Source organism: Dipodomys ordii, unplaced genomic scaffold (genome assembly GCF_000151885.1).
Source record: "Dipodomys ordii isolate 6190 unplaced genomic scaffold, Dord_2.0 Scaffold2, whole genome shotgun sequence".
NCBI lineage: Eukaryota > Metazoa > Chordata > Mammalia > Rodentia > Heteromyidae > Dipodomys > Dipodomys ordii.
The window spans coordinates 4261310-4276061 of NW_012267218.1; the positions used below are offsets into that span (position 1 = coordinate 4261310).

At 46.9% G+C, this 14752-nt stretch overlaps 1 protein-coding gene across 1 annotated transcript in view; it reads right to left on the reverse strand.

The window, feature by feature from the left end:
• Window positions 1–5624: 5624 nt before the first annotated feature.
• The window catches only part of Eml1 (echinoderm microtubule associated protein like 1), a 70600-nt gene continuing 61472 nt past the window's right edge, over window positions 5625–14752 (reverse strand). The window contains exons 17-21 of the mRNA XM_013017354.1: window positions 10873–10970; window positions 10697–10784; window positions 9467–9562; window positions 7836–7966; window positions 5625–7230 (exon numbers count right to left, since the gene is read on the reverse strand). Of these exons, the coding sequence (XP_012872808.1) occupies window positions 7105–7230; window positions 7836–7966; window positions 9467–9562; window positions 10697–10784; window positions 10873–10970 (539 nt within the window). The 3' untranslated portion in view covers window positions 5625–7104. The remainder of the gene's footprint in view (window positions 7231–7835; window positions 7967–9466; window positions 9563–10696; window positions 10785–10872; window positions 10971–14752) is intronic.

The window sequence follows — 14752 nt, forward strand, 5'->3', positions numbered from 1 at the left end:
ACAGAGACTAAAAGGCCCTCAAAACCCTCAAAATACTCTCTGTTCTTTATGGAAAAGCATGACCGTCTTATTTTAGATGGATGTTCCCCCCTCTCCTTTTCACTACTTTCCATTAATTTAAATTTCTTTGATACAATGTATGAAAGCACAATGCCCTCTGGACTCTCCTAACTTTTGAATCATTGCTTCCTTTTGCCATGGCCCCTCTAGAATCACTTAGCTAGAAGACTGTGTCTCATTGTAAGGCAATTGCAGACTCTAAACTCTTGAAGTCCTCTAAATTGTGCTGACAAAGCCCTGGCCTCCCAGTCCCACTGGGGTCTGAGTTCCCTTGGCTGTCAATCTCCAAGGCAGTTGTGAACCAGCAGAAATGGAGTAGTAACTGGGAGGCTTTCCCCAGGGACTCCTGGTAAGCATATCCCCAAACTGGGGCATCACAATTGGCTGGGAGCATTGGAAACACTTCCAAAGGTGGGGTACTTTGCCTTTCTAGGCGTGAGCCCAGTGGGGCCACCCTCTGAGCTCACTGGAAAGGACATAGACTCCTAGGAGTCTATGGGATCTGTTGGGATCAGCTGTCTTAATTCATTTTGTGGTGGTATTAACAGGAAGCCATAGATTGTATAAATTGAAAAAGAACTTATTTCTTATGGTTCTGGAGGCTGGAATGTCTAAGGTTGAAAGGCTAGAGCTTCGTTCCATGGCAAAGGCAAAAGGCCAAGATAGCACATATACACGAGAGCAAAGGATTCAGCTTATAACCTTCAGCGCTGTGTGTGTGTGTGTGTGTGGCTTGAATTCAGGGCTGTGTGTGTGTGTGTGTGTGTGTGTGTGTGTGTTGAACTCAGGGCCTTAAGCTCTCACTTGGCTTTTTCACTTAAGGCCGATGCTCTACCATGCCCAGCTTTTTTCTTGTTTATTGGTGGTAAGAGTCTCACGGACTTTCCTACCAGGGCTGGCTTCAAACTGCAATTCTTAGCCCTCAGACTCCTGAGTAGCTAGGATTACAGGCATAGCCACCAGTGCCCACAGCCTTTGGCCCATTTAAAATCATCATTAAACTATTTGTGAAGGTGGAGCTCTGTGGCCTAAGCACCTCGCAAAAGTCCCACACTGTTGCATCGGACATTAGGCTTCCCAACCATACTTTTGGGGGGACATAGTCAAACTACAGCAAAGCCTCTCCTATAGCAAGCAAGGTGCCCAACGGCTGCACCTGGAGGCAGGCAGGGTCTCAGAAAGGATGGTGAAGAACCCAGAGCGCAGAGCAAGTGGCTCTGGGTCACCTCTCCCTTCGGATGGCTTAGCAAAGCCATAGTATGAGGTGGATTTTCCTGTAGGATTTTTATCTGAAAAAAGGCTTTATAGGGGGTCTGGGAAGGTGGCTCAGTGGTAGAGCCCTTGCCTTGCATGCCTGAGGCCCTGGGTTCAATTCCTCAGCACCACTTAAAGCAAAAAACAAAAAGCCAGAAGTGGCGCTGTGGCTCAAGTGGTAGAGCGCTCGCCTTGAGCTGAAGAGCTGAGGGACAGCGCCCAGGCCCAGAGTTCAAGCCCCACCACCAAAAAAAAAAAGCCTTGGGCTGGGAAGGTGGCTCAGTGGTAGAGCGCTTGCCTTGCATACCTGAGGCCCTGGGTTCGATTCCTCAGCACCATATAAGCAAAAAGAAAAAAGCTGGAAGTGGCACTGTGGCTCAAGTGGTAGAGCGCTAGCCTTGAGCTGAAGAGCTGAAGGACAGCACCCAGGCCCAGAGATCAGGCCCCACGACCGGATCCAAAAAAAAAAAAAAAAGCCTTGAGCTACAGCGCCACTTCCGGTTTTCTGGTGGTTTATTGGAGATAGGAATCTCACGGTCTTTCCTGCCCGGGCTGGCTTTGAACCGTGATCCTCAGATCTCAGCCTCCTGAGTAGCTAGGATGACAGGCGTGAGCCACCAGCGCCCGGCTAAAAAAAAAAAAAAAAAAAAAAAGGCTTTATAGCTTGTATTAGTCAGTCCTTCAGAGGACTGGCTAATAAATATATATCTTATATATAAACCTTATATAAATATATATCTTCTATATAAATCTTATATATTTATATATAAATATATCTTATATATAAATCTTATATATTTATATATAAATATATCTCTTATATATAAATCTTATATATATATTATATATAAATCATATATATATATATATATAGAGAGAGAGAGAGAGAGAGAGAGAGAGCTGCTCAGGAAGCTGACATCTGAAGGATCTTGGTTTGAAGCCAGCCTGAGCAGAAAAGTTGGTGAAACTCCATTTCTAAAATAACCAGGGCCAAGATAATGTCTCCAGTAGTAGAGTGCCAGCCTAGCAAGCAAACCAAGTGAGTGTGAGGTCCTGAGTTCAAATCACAGTAATGCCACAAAGCACGTGTCAAGAGATCTGTGAGGAATTGGCACATGTGATTATAGAGGCTGAGAAATTTCATGGTCTGGTCTTTGCAAGTTGGAAGTTGAGGATAGCAGGTGGCAAAGCTCCCCAGCAGGAACTGGGGAGCTGATGGTACAGGTCCTACAAGCACCAGAAGCCTTGATGTTGGTGGGCTGTAGAGAACAGATGGCCCCTCCACATCTGTGATTCTTTTTTTGAGGCACTGGGATTTTAACATAGGGGCTTGTACTTGCTAGACAGGCACTCTACCACTTGGGCTGAGCTGCCAGCCCTGCTTTTTAGTCTAGTGAACTTTCCTGCTCAGGCTGGCCTTGAACTGTGATCCTCCAGAGCTCAGCCTCCAGAGCGGCTAGGATCACAGGTGAGTGCCACTAAGAACTTGTGTTGGCTGCCTCTGTTCTGTTCAGGTATTGGATGGTGCCCCCTACACTGGTGAGGCAGATCCTTTTTATTCATCACACCAATCCTAATGTTAATCTCTTTTAGAAACATCCTTATAGGCACACACAGGAGTCAGAGTTCACCAGCAGTCTGGGCATCCCTGAGCCCAGTCAGTTTGGTGCAGGAAGCCAAGCAGCACAAGGTGTGGACAGTTGGAAAGTCTAATGAGCCCCAACTCCCAAGCCACCCTCGGTCCTGACCTTTTCATGACATTCTCCAGCCAGAGGTCTTTGGCTTTGCTTTGGTAACGTTCTAGTTTATTAGAATTGGAAAGATGTGCAAGTTCTAATTTAGCCCTCAAATGTAGATAGAAATGTATGTGAGCGGGTGTATGCATTTCCTCCTTTTACAAAACCACTGCTTAATTTGGAACATAATTTAAACTTGCTTTTTCCGAATGACCTAGAACTAGGCGAGGCCGCAGGGGCTGATGGGGCTGTGAAGCTAAGGCTGGCAGACAGCTTCCTCGCACACGCCCAGCTTTCCCCTTCCAGAATGATGAGGCTTATAGCCTTTGGGTAAAAATAGCTTCATATGCCTTCCATCAGGAAGACACTTAAAAAGGAAGAGAGTCATTTGCTAAAAAAGAAAAAGCCTACCAAATCACTACCATAATTTTGGTTTTTTTTTGGTGTCAGTCCTGAAGTGTGAACTCAGAGCCTGGGAGATGTCTGTGAGCTTCTTTGCTCAAAGCTAGCTATCTACCACTTGAACCACAGCTCCGCTTTTTGGGGGGAGGGTGTTAATTGTTGGTAAGAGTCTCATAGACTTTTCTACCTGGCCTGGCCTTAAACCATGATCCTCAGAACTCAGCCTCCTGACTAGCTAGGATTACAAGCATGATCCACCACTGATATTTATTCAAAGCGATGAAGGGAGTTCATTGGCAGTGGGGACACATAGGAGGGTCAGAACCAAACCTTGGCACCCAGAGAAGGCTTCCTGGAGGAAGTGACTTTGAAGCTGTGTTGTGAAAGTGATGGGGGTTGGCCAAGGGGATGGCTGAGAGCATGTGGAGAGTGATGGTGACAAAGTATGCGACAGTGACAGGGTGATGCTCAGGAGAGGAAGCAGAGAGTGCCGGAACCCACCGAACAGGCCTTGGGCACATGAAGGAGTTCTTTTTATAGGAGTTACTAATTTGTACAAACAGGAGCGTGACGGTTGGGATGACACCAAGAGAAAGGCTAGCGTGGCTGTAGCCAGGTCAGCAGGGATGGCAGCTGGGCAGGGCAGAGGCAGTACACATGGAAATCAGGCGTCATGTCTCCCGTGGGCAGACCCCTCTCATCCTGGAAAGTCAAGAGTGTTACAAGGGTTGAGTTTAATGTCTGGCTTCAAATCTCAATCCTTAGATCCCAGAATCCTAAGTGGCTAGGATCACAGGCATACGCCACTGGTGCCTGGTCTCAAACTGTAAGAAGCAGAGCCAAGTACCCACAAGCTTTGAAGTATGTGCTGTGTCTATCCTGGGCTTTGCTGGGGAAGCTGAGTTCCCTCGGTCCTTGGTCTTAACAAACAGGCCAAAGTCATCTCATAAACACAAAGGTTAACAAGGTAAATTAAAAAAATATCCAGAGGGCTGGATGCAGTAGTACACCCCAGCTGCAACCCCAGCTACTTAGGATGTGAAGATCAAGAGGATCCTGGTTTGAAGCCAGCCCTGGTAAAAAGTTAGTGGGACCCTATCTCAACCAATTAGCAGGTTATGGGGATGGACGGATGGCTCAGTGGTTAAACACCTGCCCAGCAACTGTGAAGCCCTAAGTTCAAACCCCAATATTACAAAAAAAAATGAAGTGAGGGTATGCTCAAGTGGTAGCAAATGTGAAGCCTTGAGTTCAAACCCCAGTACATGTTTTTAAAAAATTCCATGAGGATCTTTTTGCACTGAGAAATTTTCTTATGCTAATAAACATATCTCGTATTAATTTTCCTCATCGCAGGTGTGGCTGAGAAGGCAGGTTAGGATCTGATGTGGCTACAGGCGCTGGGAGGAAAAGGACCAGCCATAGAAGCCAGCAGCTACCTCTTGTTCCAGAAGAATCTCAAAGTTTCTAGGCTTTGGAGGGAGTGAGTGATAGTTCCTGGTTATTGCTTGCCATGCTATTGAGTAATTAAGCAAACAAAAGCTTTGCGTAAGGTTAACCGTGGACCATTTCAAAAACAGTACTGTTACCAGGTGCCAGTGGCTTATGCCTATAATCCTAGCTATTCAGGAGGCTGAGATCTGAGGATCACAGTTCAAAGCCAGTCCAAGCACGAAAGTCTGAGACTCATCTCCAATTAATCAGGAAAAAGCCAGAAGTGGAGTGTAGCTCAAATGGTAGTGATAGCCTTGAGCAAAAAAGCTAAAGGACAGCACCCAGGCCATGAGTTGGCCCCAGGACCAACTACCCCCCTCAATAAAAAAAAGTCTGTTTTCACAGACATCTAGGAGGTACAAACTGCTATTTCCATCTTCATAGTAATAAAAACTATATATAATAGCATATTATACATGTGTATATTAGTGTGTGAACATCTATTATCTTTCTTTTTGACATACAAGTCAACAGTAGATCCATTTCCCTTCTCATTATCAAACTGTTCCTTCAGTTATTAATTTACAGATGATTATTTTTGCAATCCCAGACCTCAGGAGGGGAGGCAGGAGGATAGAGAGTTCCAGGTCAGCCTGGGCTACGTTGTCTCAAAAAACAAACACAAACAAAATGATTATTTGGTAGTATTTACATACTAACAACTAGGTGTGGGAATTAAGGCAAATTCTTTACAGTTGTTCACACCATATCAAAATACATGGTTTCACTGCAAAGGACCCAGGTAAGAAAACAATCTGGATATAAAACAATATAGTGTGAATCATATCCCATTCCAAAGCTTTTAATTTATATACTTTCAAGGATACAGGTCAGTAAGAAATCCACCTTTGAGAGTTTATTTCATTATAGAATATATTTGATAAGGATACATACAAACAGGTTCCTCTTTAGTTCAGTTGTTTCCTGGTGCCCTGTGCGTTGGTGAGGTGTTTCCGGATGTCACACTCAACCAGTGCTGGAGTATTCAGGTAATTCAATCATTTACTTACCTAGAAGGAGTCAAAAATCTTAATATTTGTTCTCAAGTCTGATAATTACTCTTCTATTTAAAAATCCAAGATACATTCCCCAATGTAAACAATATTCAACCTGTCACACATGGGTAAGGCCTTGTTGATGAATTTATACCACTTATGTCCTAGTTATCAGAATAGTCTTCTTCCATACTGCTGAGAGCCATCTATGCACTGTTCCCGGGGGCCCTCTGTTCCCGGGGCCTCCTGAGACGTCTCCCTCTGCAGGCTGCTCAGACACTGGACAGATTGCTTCTCCACTTGGTCTACTTGGTCGTCAAGTACAAACGTACAATGTCCATAGCCTAAACAGTGACGCCTAGCCATAGGTATGTACTGAGTTGCTAACATCCTATACAGAGAACAATAACCATATCATGCCATTAATATACACAGGAAGGTGGCTAATGATCCAGACAGGAATCGGGGCATGTGACCAGGGACAGAGGGGTTACAATTCATGGAGGTGCAGGACAGTCTGCTGGGAACATAGAAGGGCCTGCACACCCTCTGTGAGAGTTCTTAACCTGGAGTCTGCTAACACCAGAAGTATACAACCCATTTCTTGCCAGCCTCCCAAAGGGAGAATTTCATATGAAAACTTAGAAAATATAACCAAAGAAAGTTTCATCCTTTGAGTTCCTGATTCAGCTGTGCAAATCAGTTATTCCATGTCTTCTCAAGGGATTTATCCTTTTGGGACCAATTAGTCAACAGCAATCAGGGTCTAGTACCTTATTATTATCATAAATATATGATTTAACCAGCTTGGTGGTAGACAGTGAAGACTATATACAATATTGGAAAAGGCATTCTGTGACCAGTTTTGAAGAGTTCATAGAAAAGTTGCTAAGGATACACCAGTCCCTTCTGTCGATTCCACTGCATGGGCACCTTGGGACGCTTCCTATATCTATGCATACACATACTATACAACCAAAGTGGAAACGGAACAACTTCTCCGGCGTGACACTCATTCGCCCCCTAAGCTAAGGTAACTGGCAGAGGGATAATTTTCCTGAGGTTTGTAAGAATTTTTAGACAAAACAGAAATCACAGTGACCAAGCGGAACGTGAGTCTGTGTCTTCTCAGGCAGGATCTGCTCCCAGGGCTCTGGTAGGGACTAAATGACCCGCCACTGCATGATGCTTGTGTCTTTCCCGCCCGTGGAGATGAGGTGGCTGTCTTCACAGAGGAAGTCAACGTTGGTGACGTGGCTACTGTGTCCTCCATAGACGTGGCTTGGAGCCTGGAAGAATATGATGCAGAGGACAGCTTATATAAAGCACACTCAAAGCAGAATGTGATCAGATTCTAGATCAGCATCCTTCCTGTCACTTAGCAGCTGGCACCTGTGTACTTGTTCTGTGTGCAGGACACAGGAAGAACCAACACAAGCAAATCACAGCTCTTGGCCAGGGTACATTCAATACCAGAAGGCTGTGCTAGGCCCAGGGTCGGCCCAAGGGCACGACTGGCCAGCTGCTGGGGCTGAGGTGAGGGTCTGCTGGCTGAAGGAGGGTCAGATCAGGGCGGTTCAGGAAGGATGGGGTAAGTATCAGGGTGGGCTCAGCCCAGCAGGGCTAGAGCAGAGGGAGCCAGGGTTGGGGGTGAAGATAGGGGAGAAGGCTTTGAAGCTGCCAAGGCAGGGGTGCCAGATGCCAAGGGTTTCAAAGGTTTTCCCAGGGCAGCGGGCAGCCTGGGAAGCGTCAGAGCAGTGGTTGGTAGGGTCATTTGGGCATTTACACATGGCAGCTTTCATGCTCAGCCCATTCCATTTTATTTTGCAAGAAGGTCAGACCATAAGTGTGTGCTAGGTGAGGGATGGGATTAGTGAGAAGATGGGGTCTTTACCCGGAACTGTGAACAGGGGTAGGAGAAGAGGTGCACTTTGCCAAAGTCATCTCCTGTCGACAGCAGTTTTTTCTCATGGGCCCGACAGACAGCATTGATGTCAGTTCCATCAGAGCCTTCGGGCCAAACTCCTAAAACAGAGCACAGCCAGGGCGGGAAATCTCAGGCACACAGGGCCGCAGAGCATGGGGGCAGAAAAAGAAAGCTTCCTGCTGTTCAGGCTTCAGAATCAAGGCCAGGAGAGCCCTGGGCTGCAGCAACCAAACTCTCATGGCTCCCTGTCCAGCTCATCCTGGCTGCCCTCCAGAAGCCCTGACTTGGATATGAGAAACACGGCAGTACACGAGTTTCTTGCCTGACGGGTCTGAAAAGAGCCTAGGCGGTCTTAGCATTTGATACCCAACAGTGATAAAAAGCCAGCACGGAGACTGGTGAATTTGTCCCAACCCACTCACTTGTGGTAGGTCATAAAGTGATTACAAATTCTGCCTTTTCCTTTTCTCCTAGACTGTGGCAATTTGTCTCAGGCTGCTTATGAATCTATTCCCAAGCCAAATTTAAAGAAATATTAGCATTAATCAGTTGTACAAGGGGATTTCATTTTAACATGTCAATTAATTTATAAAGTACATTTCAATCAGTTGCCCCTGCCATTCTCCCTTTTCCCTCCACTACTTCCCCAAACAGTCTCTGCAAGTTTCTTTGTGCCATTTTCACACATGTATGTCGTCAAGGATTATGACTATATTTGCCGTCTTCCCCCTCTCATTCATCTCTTCCCATTGGCACATACACCAGACAAGACATATTTCACCTTGCTAATATGCATTTTTTGTTAAAGTGCATATTAATTGTTCAAAGGGGTTTCACAACAGTAATTTATACGTGCAATGGTAACTTACATAATTTAGTCAAATTGTTCATATATATATATATATCATATGTGTGTTTCTGTATACATTTATGTCTTAGATCTAGCATCCACATATAACAAAATGTGTGATATTTGTCCTTCTGAACCTGGCTTACTTCACCTATATGGTATTTCCAGATCTATCCATTTTCCTGAAGGTGACATGCTTTTAGTTTTCCTTATGGCTGAATTATATTCCATTGTATGCCTGCCTATCTATCTATCTATCTACCTACCTATCTATCTATACTACACTATCTGGATCCACTCATCAGTGGTAGGGCATCTGAGCTGTGGCAATGGTGAATAGTAATTCAGTGTACGTGGGTGTACAAGTGCCTCTTGATCCTGACTTACATTCCATCAGATACATGCCCCAAAGTGATATTGCTAGAACATAGGGTGATTGTGAATTTTAAAGGGAATGAAATATTTTAAGAATTTCAAAGTAAAATAACCCTGACAAGTCATAAATTAATGGAATGCCTATCGTCCAGCCAGAAATGTCTGGCACAACCTGATGTAGAAAGTTCTAGAAAATTAGAAAGGTTAAGGCCACTTCTCCAGTTCTCAACTGGCCACGGCTTGACCTACCTGGCCCTAGCTCAGGAATACATCTTTGAATATAGGCAGGGCAGAGTGGTTTGAGGAGTGGTGATGATAATGCTCACTAAGTAGGTAATTCTGTTCTAACCTGTGAGACCTACAGAAGACATACCAAACACGTGGAATCCCAAAGTACAGGTGTAGGTGGCCCACTCGATGTCTCTCGTGGTCTCCACGCTCACGACTTGCTTACAAGCAGAGGGAACCCCTGGAAAGAGCAGATAGCCTGGTGACATCTCAGCCAAGACCCCAGCTCTCTCCTGGGCCAGGCTGGGTCCCAAGCCATGACCAATGTGGGGAGGGACCCCCTGTCCTTCCATGGGTTTAGCTGCTAGTATCCCCCAGAATGAAGTCCAAGTCCTGGTCTCAGCAGAGGCCTCTTGCTTGTTTTCTTCCCTTCTCTTCTCTTGGGTCTGTTCCCCACAGTCTGGCTTTTCTCGTCTATGACAGATCTGGTTCCTAGGCCTGGCCGGTACTGTTTGGTATGCTTACCCAGGGCCTGAGCCCTGCCCTGCCTCCGGGCGCAGGCTGTTCTGCCTGAAGAGCCCTCAGCTCCTTCAGCTCAGTCAGGAATGGAAACATGTGGAAACCAGTGGCACAACTGCCCAGGCCTCCTGGGGAACCTGCTCATTTCCCTCATACAGGATGAGGCCCAACACCAAATCTGAAAACCATCAGCCTGCTTCTGTGCTGCGTCAGGCAGGACCTGGAGAGGGAGGAGAGGGAGACCAGGGAGTCCCTCCTCCCCTGAGACTCTGTCCTGGTACATGCTGCTTCCTCATGCCTAGGGAAGAGTAGCTCTCAGCCCCTGCCCTATCTCACCCCATTGCCTTATTTGTAAAAGGGGACCGGAACTGGAAACTGCACTCTAGTAACTTCCAGCGGGTGGAACGCAGGACTTTCTTGTGCCCAGTGGTTTCCCTCTGTTTCACACAGAGGGTGTCAAGGCCCCACTGGGGCAGAGAGACTGGCCCAGGAGAAGGAAGGGGGTCCCTTCAGAGAGGGGGGTACTTCATGGGTTCTGCCTTCTCCAGGTGGTTCCTTCATGGGGCTATTCTTGCTAGGCCAGGGCCAGATATCACCCCTGTCTCATACCTGACCAGAATCTTCTCCCCCGCCTCCCCCCCCAGCTTCTCTCCCAGGGCTTCCTTCTCTAGGTAGATCCCTGTCCTTCTCTCTGGAGCCCATAGGCGGCCGGAACCTGGTATCTTGGCCCCAGGAGGTAAGAGGAAGAAACACAGGCCAGAGCTGACCCCTGTGCTCGAGCCCTCCAGAGGTCCATCCAAGTCTCAGAGTGCACGTCCCGTGCGATCTGGGCTGATGTGGGTGGGCTGTTACTTACAGTAAAGGATTTCATAGTCCCCGGAATTCGACACAAGGAACTGGGAGTTCACAGACCAGTCCAGGTGGGTGATGAAGCTGGAATGACCCTGAGAAAGAAAAACCCCGTGTGACTTTCACTTGCCTCCTAAATTCCCGACGTCACTTCTCTGACATAATGAAACATGGAAAACGTACAGAGCATTTGCCAACCCGAGTGTATTTCCTCCCGTTGTCGCCAACACCATAGATATAGATGCAGTTGTCGTGGGAGCCTATGGCTAAGAAATTCCCATCTGTAGAAACAGGGCAGATATTCAAATGTTAAAAAATAGGCATTTCATTGATCACAAGGCTAAATGCAAGCTGCTACCACAGATTTAGACAAAATAGGTTGATGAAGGAATTCTTTCAAAGACCAAAAACTGCTTTCAAATGAGTTTTATACCATTCCTGAAGCTCTCTTGAACAAGGGAGGATGATAGAAGAGGTAGCATGGATTAGGATGTGTTGTACTAATAAACTGACCTATTAAATTGAAACCCCTTTATACAACTACTTAAAGCTAATTTAAAAATTAAAAAAACCCACAAAATGTTGACACATCACAGCCAAAGAAAGAAACAAAGATCTGGGTGCCATAGCTCATACCTATAATCCTAACTACTCAGGAGGCTGAGATCTGAAGATGGTGATTCAAAGCCAGCCTAGGCAGGAAAGTCCATGAAACTCTGATCACCAATTAACCACTAAAAAACCAGAAGCTTTGCCTCAAGAACCAGTATAAAATAACAACAACAAAACAAAAAACAGGTTTCAGGATGTGGCTGATGAAATGGGGGGGTGCAGAGCTCATGAGAAAAGCACAGTCTGCCTACGGCTGGCCAATTACAACCAAGCTCATCTCTAGGGAAGGGAACAGGGCCTGGAGACCAGTCCAGGATGCCAGCATGATGGGAGGAAGGGCGCAGAAGGAAGGACAAAGGAGAAAACACCAGGAGTGATAACTGACAGCCGAAGCCGTGTGGAGGCAGGAACATGGCAGGAGCAGCGGTCTCTGCACCTCACCTGGGGCTGTGGGTGAGTCCCCACTCTCACTGAGTGCCAGTCCCATGGAGAGGATCCACTGCACCCCTACCTATAAACTCCCTCGCACAAGTACTACTGGCATACTCAGTAGGTTGTTTTTCCCCCACAGGTGGAATCCTACAGGAGATGCGTGCCTGGAGCGGGCAGGAAACGTTGGCTTAGACCAGGTCACCTGGGGGTGTTGGCCCAAATGAGGAGTCAAATCAGGAGTTCTGAAGACAATGTAAACAGGAGGATGCAAAGCTCCAGAGGCCAGTGACAGATGATGTGGGCAGTATTCCAGTATCCCCCACCCCACCCGGGAAGCCCTCCTGCTAACCATCACACCTAAGCGACAGCACTTAGTTTCCACACTGTCACCAGGCACTCGGTACTGCTCCAGCTCCTCCTGTGTTAGCTTCTTTAGTACTCCTGTCAACCTTCTGAGGTAGAGGTTACTAACTCCATCCTTTAGGAGCCCAGGGCCACCCAGGTTGCCAGCCTTGGCACTGGAATTGGGGTCTGAGCAGTTTGTCACTCAGTTCCATGACCCCTAACACAGCCCGGGGAGCAAAACTGCTGAAAGCCTGTCTGGTGGGGTGTTAGGGGTGGGCTGTGCTCTCCCTGGCAAAGTGGTCTCAGAGAACCTCTCCACCTTAAAGTAATGAGGCCTTTTCATAAAGGAGCCATTCAGTATTTTTGAGGCAAAACGTTATGTAAGAAAAAAATCCACGTCATAGCATAATCCCTCACTTTAAAAATCTATTTTTAGTGAATGCCACTGGCTCCCACCTGTCACCTTAGCTACTCAGGAGGTAGAGACTGTGAGGGTCACAGTTTAAGGCTAGCCTGGGCAAGACATTTTCAAGACCCCATCTCTACTAAGTGGGTGAGGAATGCGCCTGTCATTACAGCTAGATGGGAGAAATGAGATTGGGAGGATCACAGTTCCAGACTGGCCTGGAAAAAGAGCAAGACCCCCTTCACAACAAGCAAGCTGGCCATGGTGGCATATGCCTGCTACCAGATACATGGGAGATGTGGACAGGAGGATCACAGTCTGAGGCTGGGGAAGAAAAATCAAAAACCCCGCCAGAAAAATAGTAAAAGTCCCCCTCCCCCCGAAAGTTGGGGCGATAGTTCAAGTGGCAGATCATCTGCTTAGGAAGCACAAGGCCCTGATTTCAAACCCTAGTACCACCGTTAAAAAAAGGGTGAGTAGCTGGGCCTGGTGGCTCACACCTGTCATCCTAGCTACTCAGGAGGCTGAGATCTGAGGATCACGGTTCAAAGCCAGCCCGGGCAGGAAAGTCCATGAGACTCTTATCTCCAATAAACTACCAGAAAACCAGAAGTGGCGCTGTGCTCAAGTGGTAGAGCACTAGCCTTGAGCTGAAGAGCTGAGGGACAGTGCCCAGGCCCAGAGTTCAAGCCCAATGACCGACAATAAAAAAAGTGTGAGTATCACTGTGACTGTACTTCTATATGTAAGGAACTTATGAGGGGCTCATATTGCTAATGATCAGGAGTTGACTATGGGTTCACAAATACTCACATGATAGTAATTATTAATTAGCTACTATAAGACCATCTTCTACAAAATACTTCATGAATAAGAACAGTTGGTACGATGTGACTGAGACAGATATATAGTTCATAGAAATCCTCTTGGCTGTGGCTCTTGATTGTGCCAAGGGGTCCCTACCCACTGGGGGCAATTGTCTTGTAGCCCTGGGGACTGAGCCTGCTGCCTGCTTCCTAGCATGTTCCAGTAATTTAGCTACCTGCTCCTTCAGTCACAGGCTAGATGCAGGTCACTGAAACCTGACCTCTCTAGCCCTCACAGAAAGGAGAAAGATTGGGAAAGTTAGTTCTTGCTTCTGTAACTCAACATTTTCTTTTTAAAAATTTTTTTTGGGTCCAGTCGTGGGGCCTGAACTCTGGGCCTAGGCACTATCCCTCAGCTCTTCAGCTCAAGGCTAGCGCTCTACCACTTGAGCCACAGCGCCACTTCCGGCTTTTTACTTATGTGGTGCTGAGGAATCGAACCCAGGGCCTCTCGCATGCAAGGCAAGTGCTCTACCACTGAGCCACCTTCCCAGCCCCATAACTCAACATTTTCGTGTGTGTGTGTGTGTGTATGTGTGTGTGTGTGTGTGTATGTGTGTGTGTGTGTGTATGTGTGTGTGTGTGTATGTGTTTTCAATGGAAGGTACTGGGGATTGAACTCAGGGCCTCAAGTTTGCTAGGCAGGCTTTTTATCACTTGTACCATGACCCATGCCCCTTGTTCTTTGTGCTTTTAGTTATTTTTCATCCAAGACCTTTTCTTTCCTTGGGTCTAAAGTGTGATTCTGAAAAGTCAGGAATCTATGATGACATAGCCTATGTCTAGATGAAGCTGGGTGCCCCCTGAAGCTCATACTGCCACTACTTTCCATCAGAGCGATGTGCTATAGTCCCTACATCTACTGTTAGCATGAGTGCAGTACTGAGGACTGGGCCACTCCCAAGGGTCTGAGGCAGGTGTTGTTTCTGGGCCTCTACTGCTGAGCTTGCTGATAACACTAAATCTCCCATGCACCTCCATTTTCAGTGGAGCCTCCCAATAACTTGTGTGTGGTTTGACAAAGTCAGCTGACGAAGGCAGAGAGTACTGAATCCAAAGGTGGGTGCCTGGCCCAGCCCAAAGCTCCCACTATTACCCCACCCAGCCAGGTTTATGGCTCAGAAGCATAGGAAGCAGGGCTCTAGGTAGAAAGAGCCCTTTCATCTCCAGGGGTACTCATTAGTGTAACAGAAGAAATGGAAACACAGTCCCTAAGGGCCCTGCTCACATGAGCAGGAGCTGAAACATGCTTTCTAGGAAGTGGAGGTATGGCTCAAGTGGTAGTGTCCCAGCCTTGGGGGGAAAAATAAATCTAAGGGATAGCACCCAGGCTCTGGGTTCAAGCTCTGACAAAGCCCCCAAACCACAGCAGAACCATAGTGACCCAAAAGAAGAAAAAGAG